The sequence below is a fragment of the Equus przewalskii genome, chromosome 2, assembly GCF_037783145.1.
Source record: "Equus przewalskii isolate Varuska chromosome 2, EquPr2, whole genome shotgun sequence".
Classification (NCBI taxonomy): domain Eukaryota; kingdom Metazoa; phylum Chordata; class Mammalia; order Perissodactyla; family Equidae; genus Equus; species Equus przewalskii.
In genome coordinates, this window is record NC_091832.1 from 21,570,247 (window position 1) to 21,588,696 (window position 18,450).

General features: G+C 54.1%; 1 protein-coding gene across 1 annotated transcript; it reads right to left on the reverse strand.

The window, feature by feature from the left end:
• Positions 1-271: 271 nt before the first annotated feature.
• On the reverse strand, positions 272-17,731 carry TFAP2E (transcription factor AP-2 epsilon). Its single transcript, XM_070610323.1, has 7 exons — positions 17,340-17,731; positions 16,532-17,014; positions 15,892-15,943; positions 5,637-5,859; positions 4,165-4,283; positions 3,431-3,572; positions 272-1,194 (listed from the first exon to the last, which is right to left on the reverse strand). Exons 1-7 carry the CDS (start codon positions 17,703-17,705, stop codon positions 912-914), a joined length of 1,668 nt encoding a protein of 555 aa, XP_070466424.1. The 5' UTR covers positions 17,706-17,731; the 3' UTR covers positions 272-911.
• Between the last annotated feature and the right edge of the window lie 719 nt (positions 17,732-18,450).

The window sequence follows — 18,450 nt, forward strand, 5'->3', positions numbered from 1 at the left end:
ATCCAATGAAAAGGTTTTATTAAGAGAATGAGAAAGCAATCTGAGAGGTGGGGAGGTACAGTGATTGCAGGGTCAAGAGAACAACAGCAAATACGAAATCCCAGCGACAACCTCAGGGTCCCTGACACATCGTTCTTCCCTCCCAGCCCACCCACAGCCCTTTGCGAGCAAAAACACCCTCTCTATTCTGGTCCGGCTGGACATCTCAGTGCATGAGCAGAAAAGAGGGAAATGAGTCCTCAGCTTATTGGGATAAATAAGTTGCACTGGACATTTTTAAACTTTCAAATTTAATTACAACATACATAAATAAATAGGACAGACAGCAACAGGAGTGAAGTGCAGCCTGGATTCAAGTTCTCCAATTTGTGCTTTATCTTCTTTGATCCTGAGGGCCCCTCCTGCCCACTTCCTTCCAAGATTAGGAGGGGTCCAAAGAGCCCACTGGGGCTTCCTGCCAGCAGCCCTTTTCTGGGGGTAGGAGATTCTGGATGAGGAGCACATCTCCTCAGTAGCACCTCTGGTTTGTTAACATTTTCCTTCCTGCCATCAGTAAAAACAGCAAGGCCTTGGCCCCTAGGAGCACCCATTGCTACCCAGGCACCCTAATGGGCAGGGCTCAGCCCCAAGAACCAAGCTTTCCCATGCCAATTTCCTGTCTAAGCACTTCTCAGCAATCAAGGGTCAGAAAATTGCACATGAGGCAGATGCCTGAGCCCTTATCAACAAACCACCACAGAGAGGCCACCTCTCCTCTCCAACCCAGACCCCGAACTCAGGGGTTTCTGGATGAATGTCCTCTTTCTGGCCTAACTCCAACCCCACCTTTTAATCCTTTCAGGCCCATCCCCAGGAGCTAAGACCTCATTTCGGGCCTCAGGAGCCCCTTAGGGATGGGGCGGGGGAAGCGGTTATTTCCGATGCTTGGCATCCTTCTCTGAAGCCTTAGTGTCACCATGCCCGCTGCCCGCACTGCTTAGAAACATCTTGTCCAGCCCCTTGAGTGACTCCAGTAAGTAGTTCTGGAAGGCAGTGAGGGCAGCACAGATGGCGGGCCCACCGAAGCCATGGGTGATGAGGCTAAAGTGTGTCAGGCAACTCTGCACTCCGGGCTCCAGGATGAGTGCTGGGCGGCTGTTCCCCAGTGGTGAGCGGTCCTGAGCCATCAAGTCTGCAAACTCCTTGCAGATCTGCCTGGTGGGGGAAGGAGGGTCAGAGGTTAAAGAACAAAGGTCTGAGCCCAGAGAAGGACCTACCACGTGCTGGGTACTTTATATGTATTATATTTATGATGGCTGACCCTGCCAATAGTCTGCAAATGATGATCATACCCATTTTTCAGAAAAGGAAACTAAGGTTAAGAGAGTTTAACTGACTTGCTCAATATCACACAACTAGTAAACAGCACATGTCAATACCCTACAATCTCTCTTCCTGTGGGTATCCTGCCCACATTCAAATTCCAGCTCAACTATTGCCTTATCCTGGAAACTTTCCTTGATCCTCTCTCCCCCTCTCACCCCCACCACACACACTCAATGCTTCACAGAGCTTTGTCTTTGAAATTTTTTGTTGTTAGTGCCATCGAGTCGATTCCAACTCCTAGCGACCCAGTGTACAGCAGAGCAGAACCCTGCCTGGTCTTTTTGTACCATCTTCTCACCTTCCAGTGCTCTATCAGACAATGCTCCACTGCTAATCATAGGGTTTTCATGGCCAATGTTTTTGGAAGTGGGTGGCCAGGTCCTTCTTCCTAGTCGGTCTAGTCTGGAAGCTTTACTGAAACCTGTCCACTAATGGGTGACCCTGCTGGTATTTGAAATACAGGTGGCATAACTTTCAGGATCACAACAACAGCAGCCGCCACGGTATGACAATCGACAGATGGATGGTGTGGTTCCCTGACCGGGAAATGAAACCAGGCCGTGGTCGTAACAGCGGTGAATCTTAACCACCAGACCACCAGGGCTGGCTGTCTTTGAAATTTTTAGGGAACAATCCAGAATCTACCTTGAATAATTAATAGCTAACAGTGAACATGAATTGAGGCCTAGACGCTATACCAAGTATACTATGCATCATCTCACTCAATCCTCACAACAAATCTATACCGTTATTATCATCCCCATTGTATGATGAGTAAACTGGTTTCAGATAGGTTAGATGACCTGCCCAAGTGACTAAGCTGGGATTTGAATCCAGCTCCAGTTTGTGGCCGTTATTCATTTCTTTGTGCATCCTGCATGTGGCTCAGGCAGGAGGATCACTCATGTCTAAGCTTTGTCTCACCATGGAACCCAGCCAGCATCTTAGACATGACTGGGACCCAGGAAGTTCTTGATGAGTGAGCTGACTAATGAGTGTGATGAGTCCCCCTGGATATGTTTCTCCAGCGACAATATGAGCAGCCTCAAAGGTCCTAGGAGTCATGGCAGTCCCCTGAGTCTGTGATTTCACCTCTGCCTAGGGGACTTGAGGAAGCCTCAAAGGAGGGAGAGCGGAGTTGTGATTTGAAGGACTGCATTGGGTGAGGGGACTGGAGGGTGTTCTAGCAAACCCAAGGACGTGAGGACAGGAGAGAGCAAGCAGGTCAGTTAAAGTGGTTGGGGTTTGTGTGGCCAGATTGTGGGCCCTCAGAGTCTGGACTTGGCCCCACAGATTGGTGGTTTTCAAAATTTTTTTTCACTCTTTCCCTCTCTTTTTCTCTCTCTCTGTCTCTTCTTGAAAGGGGACTCTTTCTAAAAACTAAATCTTAATGGAATACCAGCTCATTAAACAGGCCCTGCGGCATCCCCACAGAACCTAGTTTGAAAGTCCATGCAGTAGCAGTGGGAGCTATTGAAGGTTCCTGAGCAGGAGAGCCGTGCATGTGCAGGAAGGCTGAGGGAGCAACGGAGCGCTGGGGTGAGGGGCCAGAAGTGAGATGAGGAGACCAGGGTTGAGGGGACAGTATGTGAATGGTGGTGAGGGAGACACCAATGAGATTTGCAGAGGGGACTGTGTGGGCATTGGTGCTCCGATGGAAGTCACTAGAACAGAAGGGCTGATGGGCAAGGCTCAGGCAGGGAGAGCTCTGCAAGACCACAGAAGCCCAGACCCATGATAGGACTGGGGCTGGTCATGCCATGGGGCAGTATATGGGGTGTGGTACCCACACAGGCCTAGGTAAGCCTCTCTGTGACACGGTGTTTGCTGATGCATAGAATCCAGATATGTTACGTGTCCATTTGTGCCCCTGTGGCATGCACAGCATGGAGCCTGGGTGTGCCGGTGTGTGGTGCCATTTGTACATCACACGTGCACATGAGTGGTGTCCACTGTGACCATGCTTGGTGTCTATGTGCACTGCACCTACACGTGCCTGTTGTGGCACCCCATGACATCCTGTGCATGGTGCCCCAAAGTGCCCACACATGGCATCCTCACTCACTTGGCGGCCAGCAGCATGCTCTTGCGGCTGTGCAGTTCCCCGGGGTCAGAGTGCTGTCGGCACAGGTACTCGGCAGCTGCCTTGGCTGGGAACTCGGTCTCACAGACGTAGCCAAAGTCTCGGGCCAGGTGCACAGCCTCTCCTGGTGGGGACGAGAGTCAGAGATGAGCCTTCACTACAGACAGGTGTACGTTTGAGCCCGGAGCACAGCCTTGACCCTCCGATCCCCTGGCCAGGGGCCATCCTGCCCTGCCCTGTCCTGCTTCTACAGATACCTTCCTCTGATGCCCCGCCACAGCCCAGCTCCAGCACTAATCTCATTCCCCTCCCTCAAGGCCACAAGGGATGGGCTCTGAGCTCAGGGGTGGGAGCTGAGTCCACCATGTATCCCAAAGCCTGAGCTGGAGATGACCAAGCCCAGCATCACCAACCTCCAGGGAAGGAAGGAACCTTCACCGCTCATCCCTTTACCACATCCAAACACTGGCCACTCCTCCCCGCATACACACACATACACATGCTCTCTTTTGTGTGGGTGCATCCACGCGTGTGCATGCACATACACATAAAGACTCTACACACATATCACACACACTCCTTACTTAGACATGACACACAGAGAACACACACGTGACTAAACATACCCTGCCGCATCAGAGACAGCCACACAGTCACACTGGATGACACAGGTCCCCTCATGCTCACACGCATGCCCACCCTCAGGCCTCACTCACCCTCCACCAGTGAAGTCAGCAGCGTCACATTGGCAGCCTTGCGACGGCCGGCCGGCAAGTTGAGCCCGATCTTCTCCAGCCGTTCCCGCAGGCACCGGCCCCCGTTCTTGGACTTGGCCCTTGACGTGCACAGAGAGAGACAGACACACACTATGAAGACAAGAGAGAAGCATGTAGGCTAAGTGACCCCGATGGGGCCTTGCTGCCTCCACCAACCCCTGCTGAGACTTGGGTCTGGCTCTGGGGATGCTCTGGGGCCTCTTTCAGCCTGGTTCCAACCTCTTCCTAACCTCACTGGCTTTGTAGCCAAGATGGGGGCGGGGGGCCTAGTACCCAGCTCCAGGAGCCCTTCATTTCTCCCTAATCCTCTCGCAGCAGGAACAGCCCAGGGTGGGGCAGAATAGGCCAGCATCTTGGGGTCCTTTTTCCCACTTTAGCACACCTGTTGGGCCATACACAGCTACCCAGAGACACGCAGACCTATATGCAGAGATACACAGGAGACACAGGTACACACACAGTCACTCTGGGACACATAGATAATATACACACACACAGGTAAACACACTGAGGGCCAAGAATAAAGACACACACACACCAATAGAGAGAGACATATGCAGACACAGACACCCAGGGACACAGGGACACAGAGACACATGTTCACATCAAGTCAGGATCCCAGGGACATGTGTACAGACACTGATGGACTCACACAAGTCCCTCTGCTGTGCTCAGAGACCAGGAATAAGAAGATACCCCCACACCTGCACAAATGCAGCCCCTACACAGAAGTACAGACAGGTAAACATACGTACATCAGCTTCAGATGTGCATGCAATCACACAAACACACACAGAGTAGGACACACTCCAGCCAACACATCCACTAGAAGTAACACAGGAAACTCACACTCATGGAAACATGTATTCCTGGCCATCCCCTACACCACAGACACATGCACACATATGCACACACCATCCTGAACACATCAAAACTCATAGCCTTGAAGCACAAATACCCTACCCAGGCACAAGGACATGCAGAGAGAGAGACAGACACATACCTATGAAGACAAACCATGGACCCCTAAACACACACCAGAGAGGCCTCTGCTCCACAGGGAATGGCTGTGGGTCCTGGGGTCCCTTTCCTGGAAGAGGGGGTGAAGATGGCACTCTCTCTTCCCCAGACTCAGCCTTGTCCATCCTGCCCAATGTTGGTGAGTCCTCCATCCCTTCTCTGTGCCCAGGCTTCTTTCTCCACCACCCACCCCCAAGCCCACAGACTTGTGGTTGCTGCTGGGGACCTGGGCCTCTCCCCAGAGCATACACAATCCCCCAGGGAGACCAAGGTGGACGTGACCCTGTGGCCTGGGGTGAGGCTGGCCCCTCTCTGACCCCCTGAGAAGGTCTGAAATGACCATGGATTTTGGCCCAGGCACTGTGCAGGGAGTTGTGGGCTGGCCTTCCTACCTGCGAAGGACGCCACCCAGGAGGGAAGCATTGAGGCACTCAGGAGGAGAGAGTCGCCGCTGGACCTCCCCCACCGTCACCTTGTACTTGGACGTCGAGCTGAGCAGTGAGAGCCGGCCTGGCACGGAGCAGAAGACCTCACTGGGGTTCGTGATGCCGCCAACCAGGCTGTCTTTGGCCAGTGAGAGGGCTGAGAGGCTGCTGGCTTTGGAGGGGATGGGGACTGCGGAGCAGAAGCAAGGGCCAGGGAGAGAGAGACAACACTGAGCCAGGGACACAGCACACGGGCACCAGCCAGCTGTGGCATGAGCACGTTGATGAAGCGCCAGCTGTGTGCTGGGCACCCTGCTACATGCTGTGCACACAGAGCTGCATCTAAATGTGCCAGCAGCTTTCTGAGGGAGGCTCTGCAACTCCTGCTTTACAAAGGAAGAAAGTGAGGCACACTAAGGTTCACGTGACTCACCCAAGTCTACTCAGCTAATAGGCAGTGGAAATTGAACCCAGAGCTGTCTGGCTCTTGAACCTGTGTTCACTGAGGGATTCACTGAGCCAGGCTGGTTCTCTGTTAAAACTCAGACAACTTCAGCAGAGTCTTGGAGTTTTGGCATGTGCAATCAGGGAGGGAGATGGAAATGAGGAAATGGATCTGAGCTGGAGGCAGGATTCCTGGGTCACTGTAGCAGGGCAAGGCAGATCTGCACAACCACAAAGAGTCCCTGACATCCCCCCGGCCACTGTGACCCCTATCTCTTTCCCACCCCCAGGACAGTGAGAGGCCGGCAGGCTTTGGACTCCCACATCCCAGGGACAAGGAGGTTGTGGCCCCATTAGGCCTCCAGCCTTGGCCCACTTCCTGCCACATCACCCTGAGTTGCTCAAGGAGAGCAGGAATAAAGAGGCGCACCCTCTCTCCCAAATGCTCTCTAATTATCAACGAATATCTATGGGAGGCGGGGAAGGGACTCTGAGAAGTTAATTTTATAAAACCTTCTTGGATACTCTTGGCTCTAAAAGAAAGTTCTTCCTGCAGTCTAACCTCTATCTTCCTGCTTAGCATCAGGGGGAAGGGAGAATAATTGAGGCACTTGCTTCCCCTTGGGCTTCTCTTCTTTCAAGGAAGTGGGAGCATGGTAGAGAAGGTGGGCCTTGTGTGGGGGGCAGGCAGGGATCAAGCTGGGAGTCTGGGACCAACAGTTACTGAGCACTCACTATACTGTGTGCTTACACAGATAACCTCACTGAATCCTCAGAACAACCCACTAGGGGTCTACATTTATTATTCCCATTTTACAGATGAAGAGATGAAGCCTGAGATCACACAGGTGGTAGACTTAGAACCAGTAGTAAGCCCTGGACTGTGGTCTCAAAGGCAGTGCTCTCAGCCCTCCAGCCATTCGGCACTATTTGCTGAGCACCTGTGTGCCAGGACTGTGCTAATGCAGAGGTAAGCAAGGCTGATCCTGTCCCCGGGCTGGCAGAGCCCCTCCAGCATTCCCACTCTCCACCCAGTCGCCCAGCCAGAAACCTCCATGATGCCCTCCACATCGCCCTCTCCCACCACATCCCACCCATCACCATGTCCTGGAGCTTTCATTTCTCCATGTGTCCTGGATGCAGCTCCTTCTCTGCATGCACAGAGATGCTCGCTAGCTTCCCGCTTGAATGTCTATACAGACCCTGCTCAGGTCTCCTGCCCTGCTCCAGAAGAATCTTTCTGAAACACGCATCACTCTGCAGCCTAAAACCCATCAGTGCCTGGTCAGTTCCCTGAGAACCAAATCCCAGCTCCATAGCTGGGCAGAATCATGCTGCCCATCCTTCAACTATCTACTACGTGCTTTCCATGAACAGCTCTGTGGGGGCCGCCCCATGGCGTAGTGGTCAAGTTCGGCGTGCCCTGCTTCAGTGGGGCTTTGCAGCTTTGGATGCAGGGCACAGACTTACAGCACTCATTAAGCCATGCTGTGGCGGTGACCCACATACAACATAGAGGAAGACTGACCACAGATGTTAGCTCAGGGTGAATCTTCCTCAGCAAAAATAATAATAGTAACAGCTCTGTGGAGCAGATGCTATTATCCATCCCCATTTCAGAGTGAAGAAACTAGAAGTTCAAAGAGGTTAAGATGGCACAGCAATAAGGAGGAGAAGTGGGTGTTGAACTCTGACCACAGACTCCAAAGTTCATATCCTTAACCCTCACAATTCCCTCCTTCACCCTCCTTCGTGGTCCAGCCGATGCCTTACCTCTCCTGCTTGGTCCTCCATTTGTCCTTTAGGCTCTCAACCCACACTGACCAATAGAAATATACTGTGAGCCACATATTAAATGTAAATTTTCTAGTACCTCATTTACAAAAAGTAAAAAGAAACAAGTGAGGTTAATTTTAATATATTTTATTGACCCCAATATATTAAAATTTTATCAGTGACATGTAATCAATATTTTAAAAAGCAAAAATGAACCATTTTACATTCTTGCACTTAGTCTTCAAAATCCAGTGCTATTTTACACTTACAGCCCATCTGAATTTGGACTAGCCACATTTCAAGTGCCCAATAGCCACACGTGGCTAGTGGTTCCGCAGTGGACAGCACAGCTCTAGACTTCAAAGGGGGAGCACAACAGGTAACATAAGCCAGCGAGGTATGGGAGACGTGCCACCCTAGGTAAAGCCACCACTTGGCTGAGTGTTCCCCTGCAGGACACACCAACGTTGCCAGAACTCCCAGTTTGTTTTTTTGGCTGGTGAGACCAGGATTCTGGATTTCTATGTGAAATCTCTGGGTTTTTAAACATTGGCAACAGATTCAAAAATTTAAAAACCCAGTTCTGGCCAAATGGAACATGTGTGAAGCACCACCTGAGATATGGGACCACCAGCGTGTGAGCTGGTGGAACAGCTCACTGTCTCTCTCAGGGCCCCCTCCTTCCAAGCCTCGGTTCAGGTTTTGGCACCATCCCTGGTACAGAGCTTCCCGTCCCTCGGCCTCAGCTCCCTCTCACGCCATCCCTGTCCTGACCACACTGAACTTTCATGTCTGCTTCCACGGCTGCCTCTCCCACCAACTAGGAGTGCCTTGAGGGCAGGGTTTTGGCCCAAGTGGGCATCAGTGAATGCGGAATAAATGAGTGACACAAGGGCCCTTGAAACCTGAAACGAGGAAAAGAGTGATGGCCCACAGCCCAGGTTGTGTGTGAGGGGACGATGGGGGAGCCTCATTCCTTTGTTAGCAACTGATAGTCAAGCTGCCCTTCCTCCCTGGGCCCCCATTCGGGCACCAGGGAGGGCTCAAAAGGTCATGGATGGGGTGAGTGGGAGAGGTGGGCGGATCTAGAGAAAGGGAGCAGCACACACCCTACCCCAGGCAAGTTCCCTGTCCCCAGAGCAGGCCCCAAACTAGGGTGAGGCAAGTGAGGCGCAAACCTTGGGTGCAAAATTTAAAGAGGTGCCAAAAAACTCAGCCATCAAGATAAATAGTATTTTAATGCAATATTAAAAAAATAAAAATTAATGTAAAAACATCCATGGTGACAAAATATCAAAATTTTAATTAGAAACAGGTTCTGATTCTGCTCTTGCACGATCCTGCCTCACTCCCCTTGCCCTCATCCCAGCCCTCTCCCAGAGTGAGAAGCAAGGATGTCCTCACTCAACAGACACACTGACAGTGGACATGCAACGGGAGCGCTGCCTTCCTCCCCCCCAACATCCCCCAGGCCTGTGCATGGGTTCCTTCTTCACCTGTGTCCCTCTGCCTTGAGGAGAATCTTTGGGCTGACAAAACTATTCTACATCTTGATTGTTTGAGTGGTGACATGACTATATGTTTACATTTGTCAAAATTCATAAAAATGCATATCTGCAAAGGGCAAACTGAACAGTATGTAAATTGTACCTCACGCTTGATTTAAAAAATAAAACTACAAATTAATAAAATAAAAAGAAGGGCAGAGCGACTCTCCTCCCTCTCACAACCTCTAGCCAGAGAGCAGTCAGAGGAACAGAAAATTCTCTCCTCCAGCAGCCTCCTCCATCCAACTTCTAATAAAACCTGGGGCCCCCTGGGGCCGGGTGCTGTGAGAGGGGCGTGAGACTGTTCGTGCATGTGCAAACAGGGACATATGTGAGCACACGTGTGTCACAAAAATGACTGTACACAAACACTGTATGCCCTGTCATAGAGCAATGAGGGTGAGACCGTGCATTTGCACACTTACTCAATAAATACTGAGCCCCAGGTATGCACACAGCATAGTCTCTGCCCTCCTCTAGTGCTGCAGGAATGTGGCAGCATGCATATGGATATCTGCAAGTGCTTTTGCTCCTGTTGATATATTTAAACACAGAGTGTGTGCCGGATTTATGCAAACGTAGGTGCAGCTAAGCGTGGATGCCTGACAGGTGGCCATGTGTTTGTGGACATGAATGATAGACTTTGCTGCTTCCCCTACGTGTCCTTTTCCTTTTCCTCAGAGCCTCTTCCCTCAAAAATGGTAAGAGGGATGGAGCCCAAGGTTAGGGAAGCAAGTGGCCTGGGGAAGGGACAGTCATGGAGGTGGGACTTAGACTGGCACAGATTGCAAAGCAGGGACACTGATGTTTGTCTCCCACACCACGGTGACTCCTGAAGCTGAAGTGGTCTACTCATGGTGTCCCCCTGGTGACACAGCAGAAGTGATTCCCATATACACACTTCTACAGACACGAGAGCTCCTAGTAATTCAACCTGTCAGACGAGACTCTCACACACATCTACGCAGTATACGGTCTGACCACTGAATCTGGGGCGTGTGCAACAGATTCTCCTGGAAAGCTGGTTAAAGTCGCAATTCCTTCTAGAAGAAATCGTAGGAGGAAAGTCTTTGTGACCTTGGTTGGGGCAAAGAGTTCCTAGATACCACGCCAAAAGCATGACCCAGAAAAGAAAATAATGACAAATTGGACTTCATCAAAATTAAAAACTTTTCCACCTCAAAAGACTATCAAGAAAATAAAAAGACAAACCATAAACTTGAAGAAAATATTTGCAAATCATATAAGGGATTAGGGATGTGACTCCAGAATATATAAAGAACTCTTTAACTTAACATTAAGATAAACAACCCAATTAGAAAATGGTCAGGGGCCGGCTGAGTGGTTAAGTTCACGCGCTCCGCTGCGGCGGCCCAGGGTTTCGCAGGTTCGGATCCTGGGCGCGGACATGGCATCGCGCATCAAGCCATGTTGAGGCAGAGGCCCACATGCCACAACTAGAAGGATCCACAACTAAAAATATACAACTATGTACTGGGGGGCTTTGAGGAGAAAAAGGAAAAATAAAATCTTCAAAAAAAAAAGGTCAAAATATGTGAATAGACATTTCACTGAAAATGAGATATGAATGGCTAATAAGCACGTGAAAAAATGCTCAACATCCTTAGTCATTAGGGAAATGCAAATTAAAACTATACTGAGATACTATTAGGATGACTATAATAAAAAAGATAGTGTAGGTGAGGCTGTGGAGAAACTGGAACACTCACGCATTGCTGGCGGGAATGTAAAATAGAACAGCCACTTTAGAAAAGAGCTTGGCAGTTTCTTAAAAAATTAAACACAAACTTACAATTCCAATTACTACCTAAGAGCAATGAAAACAGATGTCCACACAAAGACATGTACGTATGTGAATGATCATAGCAGCATTATTCATAATAGCCAAAAAGTGGAAAGAACCCAAGTGTCCATCAACTGATGGATGGATAAACAAAATGTGTTTCATCCGTACAATGGAGTACTACTCAGCAATAAAAAGAAATGAACTACTGACACGTGCTACAACACAGATGAACCTCAAAAACATTATGCTAAGTAAAAGAAGCTAAATGCAAAAGTCTGCATATTTATATATTCCATTTATATAACATGTCCAGAGTATGCAAATTTATAGACAGAAAGCAGATCAGTGGTTGCCTAAGGCTTGGGGTGGGAATGGGAATTAACTACAAATGGGAATGAAGGAATTTGGGGGCGGTGATAGAAATGTCTTAAAATGGCTTGTGGTAATGGTTACACAACTCTATAAATGTGCTAAAAGTCATTGAATTATACTCTTACCACGGGTGAATTTTAGGTATGTAAATTTTACTTCAATAAATCCATTAAAGAATGAAAGTGCCCGGGATTCTCATTCAGTAGATGTGGGGTGGTGCCCAGGAAATCTTCATTCCTCAACAGGCACCCCCAAGGGGTTCTGATGCTGGTGGTTCCTTAGACCACGCTTAGGGTGCCACTGCTCCAAAGCCTGGGGGGAGGGAGGAGCAGCAGGAGGAAGGCAGACAGAAGAGGTAGCAGGACCTGCTGGTTAAATTTCCCTCTCACCAACTGCCAGCGGGTTTGTTTTACATACAGCTCCTACCCTTCACCCCCTGCTCCGTGCTGCCCTCGGGTGCAGCCCAAACTCTTATCTGCAAGGGCACTGGTTTTTCCATCCCTTTCTGGGGCAGGCAGTGGCCTGGGAGGCAAGTGAGACAGGGTTGTGGGAGTGCAGGGTCGGATTCTGCCTTTTTGTAAAATTTTGATATTTGTGTTTATCATGGATTTTTTGCATTATTTTCCACTTTAAAATATTGCATTTAGATATACCATTTATCTAAATCTTGCCTCACTCACCTCCCCCTAGGCCTGGCCCTGCTTGGAGAGTCACTTGGAAGCCCAGACTGTCCCCATCTCCCTCTTCCTTCCCCAGAGGAGAGGGTGACAATTTACATCAGGTCCTGCCCTGGAGATGCCCTGAGATTGGACAAGAGCCCAGCAAAGAGGGATTTCCCACCCCCAGCTCGGCAAACCCCCCCCCCCTTCCTGGAGGGAAGGAGGAACAACTCAGTTCTCACCCCCAAACCACTCCCCTCCAGCTGTGACTGTTTAACTTGAAATCCACAGAGACTTTTAACCTTTTTAACCCGTCTGGCTTTTGTACAGTCGAGGGCATTTGTACATGCTGTGCCCAGGGTGTAGCTTGGCCCTTTCTACACTCCCTCTCCCAATGCACTCAGACTTCAAAACCCATCACTCATTCATTCAACAAACACCCATGGAGCACCTACTGAGCCGGGTCCTAATGTCTCTCCCCCAGGAATCCTCCCAACATCACGGCACCTCCTCTGAGCTCCCCGAAACAGGTGTTTCCTGGTTGATGGGAAGCATTGCTTCCAGCCGATGGGACCCCTGTGAGAACCACTCTGCTTTTTCTAACTTGTTCTTTCTTCAAAAAGAAAAACTAATAAAATTAGACGTATCTGTACAGACCCTGCTCACCACTCTTCTCAGCTAGAAAACTTTCCCTTCAAAGTCTGTCTCCCCTGCCAGTCCTGCCTGCTTTCTGTGCCTCTAGGACAGGGAGCAAAACTGGAGGTGATAAATGTGGGCAGAAAATGGAGAGCTCCCTGCTTCTCCTCCTGCCAGGCCCTATCTGCCATCCTCGGATCCACACCGTGGCTGCAAGAAGCAGCTGATCTGCAAATGTGTGGTTGGACAGAGGCTTCGCTTCCCCTCCCCGCCCCAGGACAAGTGCTTGGAGCAGAGAAGATTTTACAGCCAAGGTCTGGGCCCCAGAGCCTCTGGGCTCCCCTCCCCGGCGGCACCCTGCGGTAGGAAGGCCTCTTCTGGGGTAGAGCTGGGGCTGCCTTCATTTTGTACTCAGGACCCCCAACAGCTGCCCGCGACACAGCCGGCCCCACCACCAGGGCCGGGAGGAGCTGGAGGAACCGGATGCTTCAGCTAGCCAAAAATGGCTATGATTCCAGGGCCCGCGTCGGACTAGGATCCCGGCGGGTGCCGGAGGTCTTCAGGACACGACAGGGGCTCCCAATGCTGTCGGAAGGGCCTGAGGGAGAAGAAGGGCGCTAATCTACAGCCCCTAAGGGGCTGGTGACCTGACCAGAGTCCCTCAACGACAGCGCAGGGCCTAGGCGAAAACTGCCCGCTGCGCGCAGAGCTCCACCGCCACCAGCTTAGCCACAGCGGCTCCGCTCGGCCGCCTGCGCACGCTCGCGCCTAGGACTGGCCCTCCCGGAACCAGCTCCGCCTCCGCGTTTACAAAGCTCGAAAGCGCCGGTATGACCCTCTCTCCTCCCCAAAGGCCCGCCGCACCAGCAGAAGGCTCACGGTTCGAGACCCAGGTGCTTCCCTCTGCAGGGAGCGCACCCCCAGCCCCCTGCAGCGCTCGGGGCTGTGACTCGACGTCGGGGTGGAGCGCCCAGGACGCAGTCTCCGGCTCTGGTCGCCGGCACTCCACCACGCTGCGCTGGGCCACCGACAGGCCAACACTGTCGTCCGGCCGGTGTGCGCACCCAGGTCGGCGATGCCCCGCATCAGGACAGTCCCGGCTGCACTCACTGTGTTCTTGGGACCGCCTTTGGGGATTCCGGGCGCACACCTACGATCCGGGATTTAGGGAAGCTGATACCCTTTGAGAGAAACCAACTCGGGCCATTCCAGGACCTCCTCGAAGCCAGTCTCCTGTCCTGGCTCTGGCCTGGGGATTGGGGTTTCAGGAACTCAGAACCCCAACTGATCCTCTACGCTGCCCCAGGGCAGAGGTCCTCAAGCCTCTTCCCAAAATGCAGGGGGCTGGCCTCCTCCAGGGAGTCAGTGAGCCTAGGTCCCCCAGCTCCCCGAGCCAGTGCAGGAGTCCGGAGCTGGGGGCTGCGACCACGATCGATCGTTGTCAAAGAGTAGACGCAGCCCAGCGATAGGCTCTTGCCAACTGCAGACCTAACTCTTCCTTCCGACGGGTTCAAAAAGTTCCACTAAGCCAGGGCAGCGCCCAACAGCAAAGAGTAAGGTCCCACGCACACCTCCGCCCCCAGTCCAGGCCCCCGGGTTCCTAGCGTCGTCGCCACACCCCCAGTTCCAGATGACACAGCTGCAATACCTGGAGCACTCCTTCCCTAAGTTCCAGGAGGCCCGTCCCCTTCTCTTCTCTACACACTCTCCAGGCGGTCCAGCTAATTGTCAGCCCCTGGGAACCCAGCCCCAGCTCCTGGAAATCCAGCGCCCGACCCCCAGCCCCAGCCCCAGCCCCAGCCTCCCCCGAGAACACGTGGAGGGCAAACAGCCCGGGCTTGAATGCACTCTTTTGAAAAACAATTTGAGCCAAATCCCGCGGGAGCGGCGCCTGCCCCAGGCACGCAGGGCTTGTCTGCACCTCCAATTCCTCCTGGGCACCCGCCCCAAATCTAAGGAGCCGTGAAGCGCCTGGACCCCTCTGAATCTCTGTTTCTGTCTTTCTGTCTCTTTCTCACCTTTCCCTGGCATGGCCAGAACTCGTCCTCAGGCCCGAAAATACACTAGAGGGTCGGTCTCAAACCCCTGGCTTTTACTAACGCAGAGACAGAACACTCCCGAAAATACACAAGGAGCGACCCTCACATGCTAGGAGATCCTCGGTACCGAAGAACAAATTCCGGGACACTACGGAGCCCCTAACACACACATGGAGACCCCCAAACCACAGAAATGTATGCCAACATAACAGACACGCATCACACACTCAGCAACAGAGACATACCTACACGCCAAGAGATACCAGAAAGACACCTAGGAAAGGAACATACGGAGACAGACAGGACCTCGAACTCACGTAGACACCAACACCCAGGAGCAGGCCACCCTGACCCTCCTGCACACCGCCTAACACACGACATTCACACACCAGCTCCCTTAATCCTAAAGGCTGAAAGAGGCTCCTGCACGGAGAGAAAATTCCCCAGGCAAACACGAGGCCGCCGAGGCTCTGCTGAGAAGGAAGGGGCCGCAAGCACTTGCCAGGCTCGGAAATGGTAAGGCTATGTAATGTGGAAATCATTTAATGAAATCCGTGGGAACAGCACCCCGTTCCCACCTCTTAGGAAACAGGGAAGTGGTTTAACTCGTTCTGCAAATTAACTCCAGATCCACAAGAGCGCCCTCCCCTCCGTAGGGTTTGTGTGGCTTGGCTGGCCCGGGCAGCCCAGTGAGCGCGGATGACCTCGAGCCCACTCCCGGCTGCAGGCTCTGGGGCCGACTCACCAAGCGCGCAGCTACCCAAGCTCTGGCCAGGCCCTCAGGCTCCGCTACCCGTCTGCTGGGCGGGAAAGAGTACCCCGTGGCCACCGAGTCTGACGACGCACAAAACACACGCTCCCCGGGAAAGAAAATGGGTCTGCGCGTCCGGGGCCTGCACCGTCTCGCCCGGTTCTGCCCTGGCAGATGCAGCCATTCCTTACCTTTCTTGATCACGGACTGGTCCAGGAGACTCATTCCGGGCTCATCCATGGCCTGCAAACAGGAGAGGCGGTGGTAAGGGCGTCCGTGGAACTAGTCTCTAGTCCCTTCCCAAACCCCTGCTGTCACTGGTCCCTGTTCTGTCTGCTCCGCCCCACGCGCACCACCGTCGCCTGGGGCGGAGACGGGCGGATGCAGGATTCGCCCTGCCTCGGCAGCATCTGCGGCCCAGCCAGGAGCCCTGGGTACCTCGCCGTGCCGTGCAGAACGGGAACTGTGAACCTTAGACAGGCAACTTCCCCGCCTCTCTCCGCTCCAGGCACGGCTGCCCCGGCAGACTGAGACTGGGCATGGATGCCCTACGTGGCCCACTGGAGAGGGAAAGAAGTGGTTCTGCCCCTGTCCATTTACTCCGCCGAGGGTTGCCGCCATCCAGGCACCGCGCAGGGACTCAGTGCCAGGCCGCGTTAATGGCCAAGCAGCATCTACCCCAGGACGTGGGACGCATCCTCGGAGTCGCGAGCGAGAAGCGGCAGGCTGGGAGAAAAGTCGGGTCCCCGCATTCCTCACTCTTTCGCCTCCAGACAGAGTCCTAAATCACCGCAGCCGATCCGGGCCTATCCCGGACCCTTCGGGCCTCACCTGCAGGTCCTCCAGGCCGGGCGGCGCCGCCAGCCCGGGGAGGCCGAGGGGCGCGTCCGCCAGGCCGTGCGCACCGTCGGCCAGGCCGTGCAGGAGCCGGGGCACCGCGGCGGCGTAGTCACGGCGCGGGTCGAGGCCCAGGGCGCGGGCGGGCGGCGCCAGCAGGCCGGGCGGCTCCTCGTGGGCGCGGGCGGTGGCGCGGGGCGCGGCCCAGGCGGCCTGTGGGGGCTGTGGCTGTGCCAGGGGCGCTAGACCGCCGTACGGGTCCCCGGCCAGGTGGGGAAAGGCGGCGGCGGCGTCGGACGCCTGGCCGTAGGGCAGTGGCGGCTGCGGGTAGGGCGGCGGGAAGTAGGGCGGCTGGAAGTCGGCGGCAGCGGCGGCGGCGGGCGCGTGGCAGAGCGGTGGCGCCGGCCCGTAGGCCGCCTGGGGCAGAGACGACAGGCGGGCCCCGCCAGCCGCTGCGCCCAGCCCGTCGGGGCGCTCCTGGGGAAGGAGAGGGGCGCGTTAGGCGACTCACCGGCGGCTGAAAGGACCCCAGCCCGAAAGGATCCTCCTCGGCTCGCGAGGGTCCATCTGCCGTCCTGCCCGCTTCCCGGGGCCCGAGATCTATTTCTGAGTGACCTGCGGGCGCGGGAGCCTCGGGCTGGGGACTGCGGTCTCCTGCGCGCACCGTTCTCAGCTGGAAGAGTCCCTATGGCCCCCTCCCTCCGAGATTTCGTTGGAGGTGGAGGTTCGCAAGGACCAGCACTCAGGCTCCCTAGTCCCCGACCCTGTATGCCCCCGTGTCCCCGCCCCGGAGACTACTCACCATGGCGGAGTAAGTGTGCACCAGCATGGGGCGGGCAGCGTGGGGCGCGAGGCGTGGCGGCGGCGGAGCCCTCGCTCGACGGCGAGCCCTGCGGACAGAGGCGCGGGGAGCCTGCACTGCCGGCGGAGGGCACTTTGCGGCGGCGGGGTGCAACCCAGCCCGGAGCCCAGCGGGCGTCGGGTCCTCAGCTGTGGGCGCCCATGGGCGGGTCCATGGGGGCAAGACGTGGGCCGGACGGGCTCTGATCGCACTTGGAAAAGTCGGTCGACGGGTGCCCAGCGCCCGCCCTTCTTCCTCTGAGCGCAGCCTGCTCCAAACACTCCGGTTATAGTGGCGGGGGCGCGCCGGGCCTCCGGGGACGCGCATTAAAGAGACATGCTGTGGCCGTTTTCTCTCTTCTCCCCAGCGACCGCTCCAGGGGAGGCGTGGCTTTGGCGCGCCCCCACAGGGGGGTAGCAGCCGGTGAATTCAGCAGGTCTCAGACGCCTTCTAGGCTTGAAGCTCCCAGCTGTGGTGACACTGGGAAGGATTCAAGGCTGGGACATAGAGGCCGGAGGTTTGCGTCTCAGCTCCGTTGCATCTTTGCGTTTGGGCAAAGCGCTGCTCTGATGCGGCCTCAGCTTTCTTGTCTGTAAAACGGGTATCAGTCCGTTCTCTAAACACCTCACTGCACCATTATGAGGTGGGCGAACGTGAATGTGGACAAAGTTTGGGAGCTGCAGACTCAAGCCCACTGGCTCACGTGTGCGTGCGCGCAGGCGCGCGCGCGCGCGCGTGCGTGTGTGTGTGTGTGTGTGTGTGTATGTGTGTGTGTTGGGGGGGTATCACAGTCTCTCTCAATGTTTCTGGATCAAACCCCTTTGAGGGTGCCCACTTCACTCAGGCTTTCGCAGGCTGGTAATTCCTAATCCCAAGCCAAAGTCCCAACTTCAAGGAGGTTGAAGACACAAACTGGCCAGACAGAGAGTTGTCTGGAACGGGGGTTGGGCATGAGTTCCACCTGAGAAGGGCTCAAGATGTTTCTGAAGCCACGAGGGCCTCGGCTGGTTGAGTGTGGGCCTGTCACACCCAGAGACTGTTGACTGAATATGAGTGTAACTGACCCACATGG

Coding starts and splice junctions, on each gene's coding strand:
- TFAP2E (XM_070610323.1), bottom strand. CDS start 17,705: ATGCGCGTCCCCGGAGGCCCGGCGCGCCCCCGCCACTATAACCGGAGT. Junction 5,860..15,891: donor CCAGTCCGTGATCAAGAAAG/GTAAGGAATGGC, acceptor TCTGCTCCGCAG/TCCCCATCCCCTCCAAAGCC. Junction 3,573..4,164: donor GCTGACTTCACTGGTGGAGG/GTGAGTGAGGCC, acceptor CGTCCCCACCAG/GAGAGGCTGTGCACCTGGCC.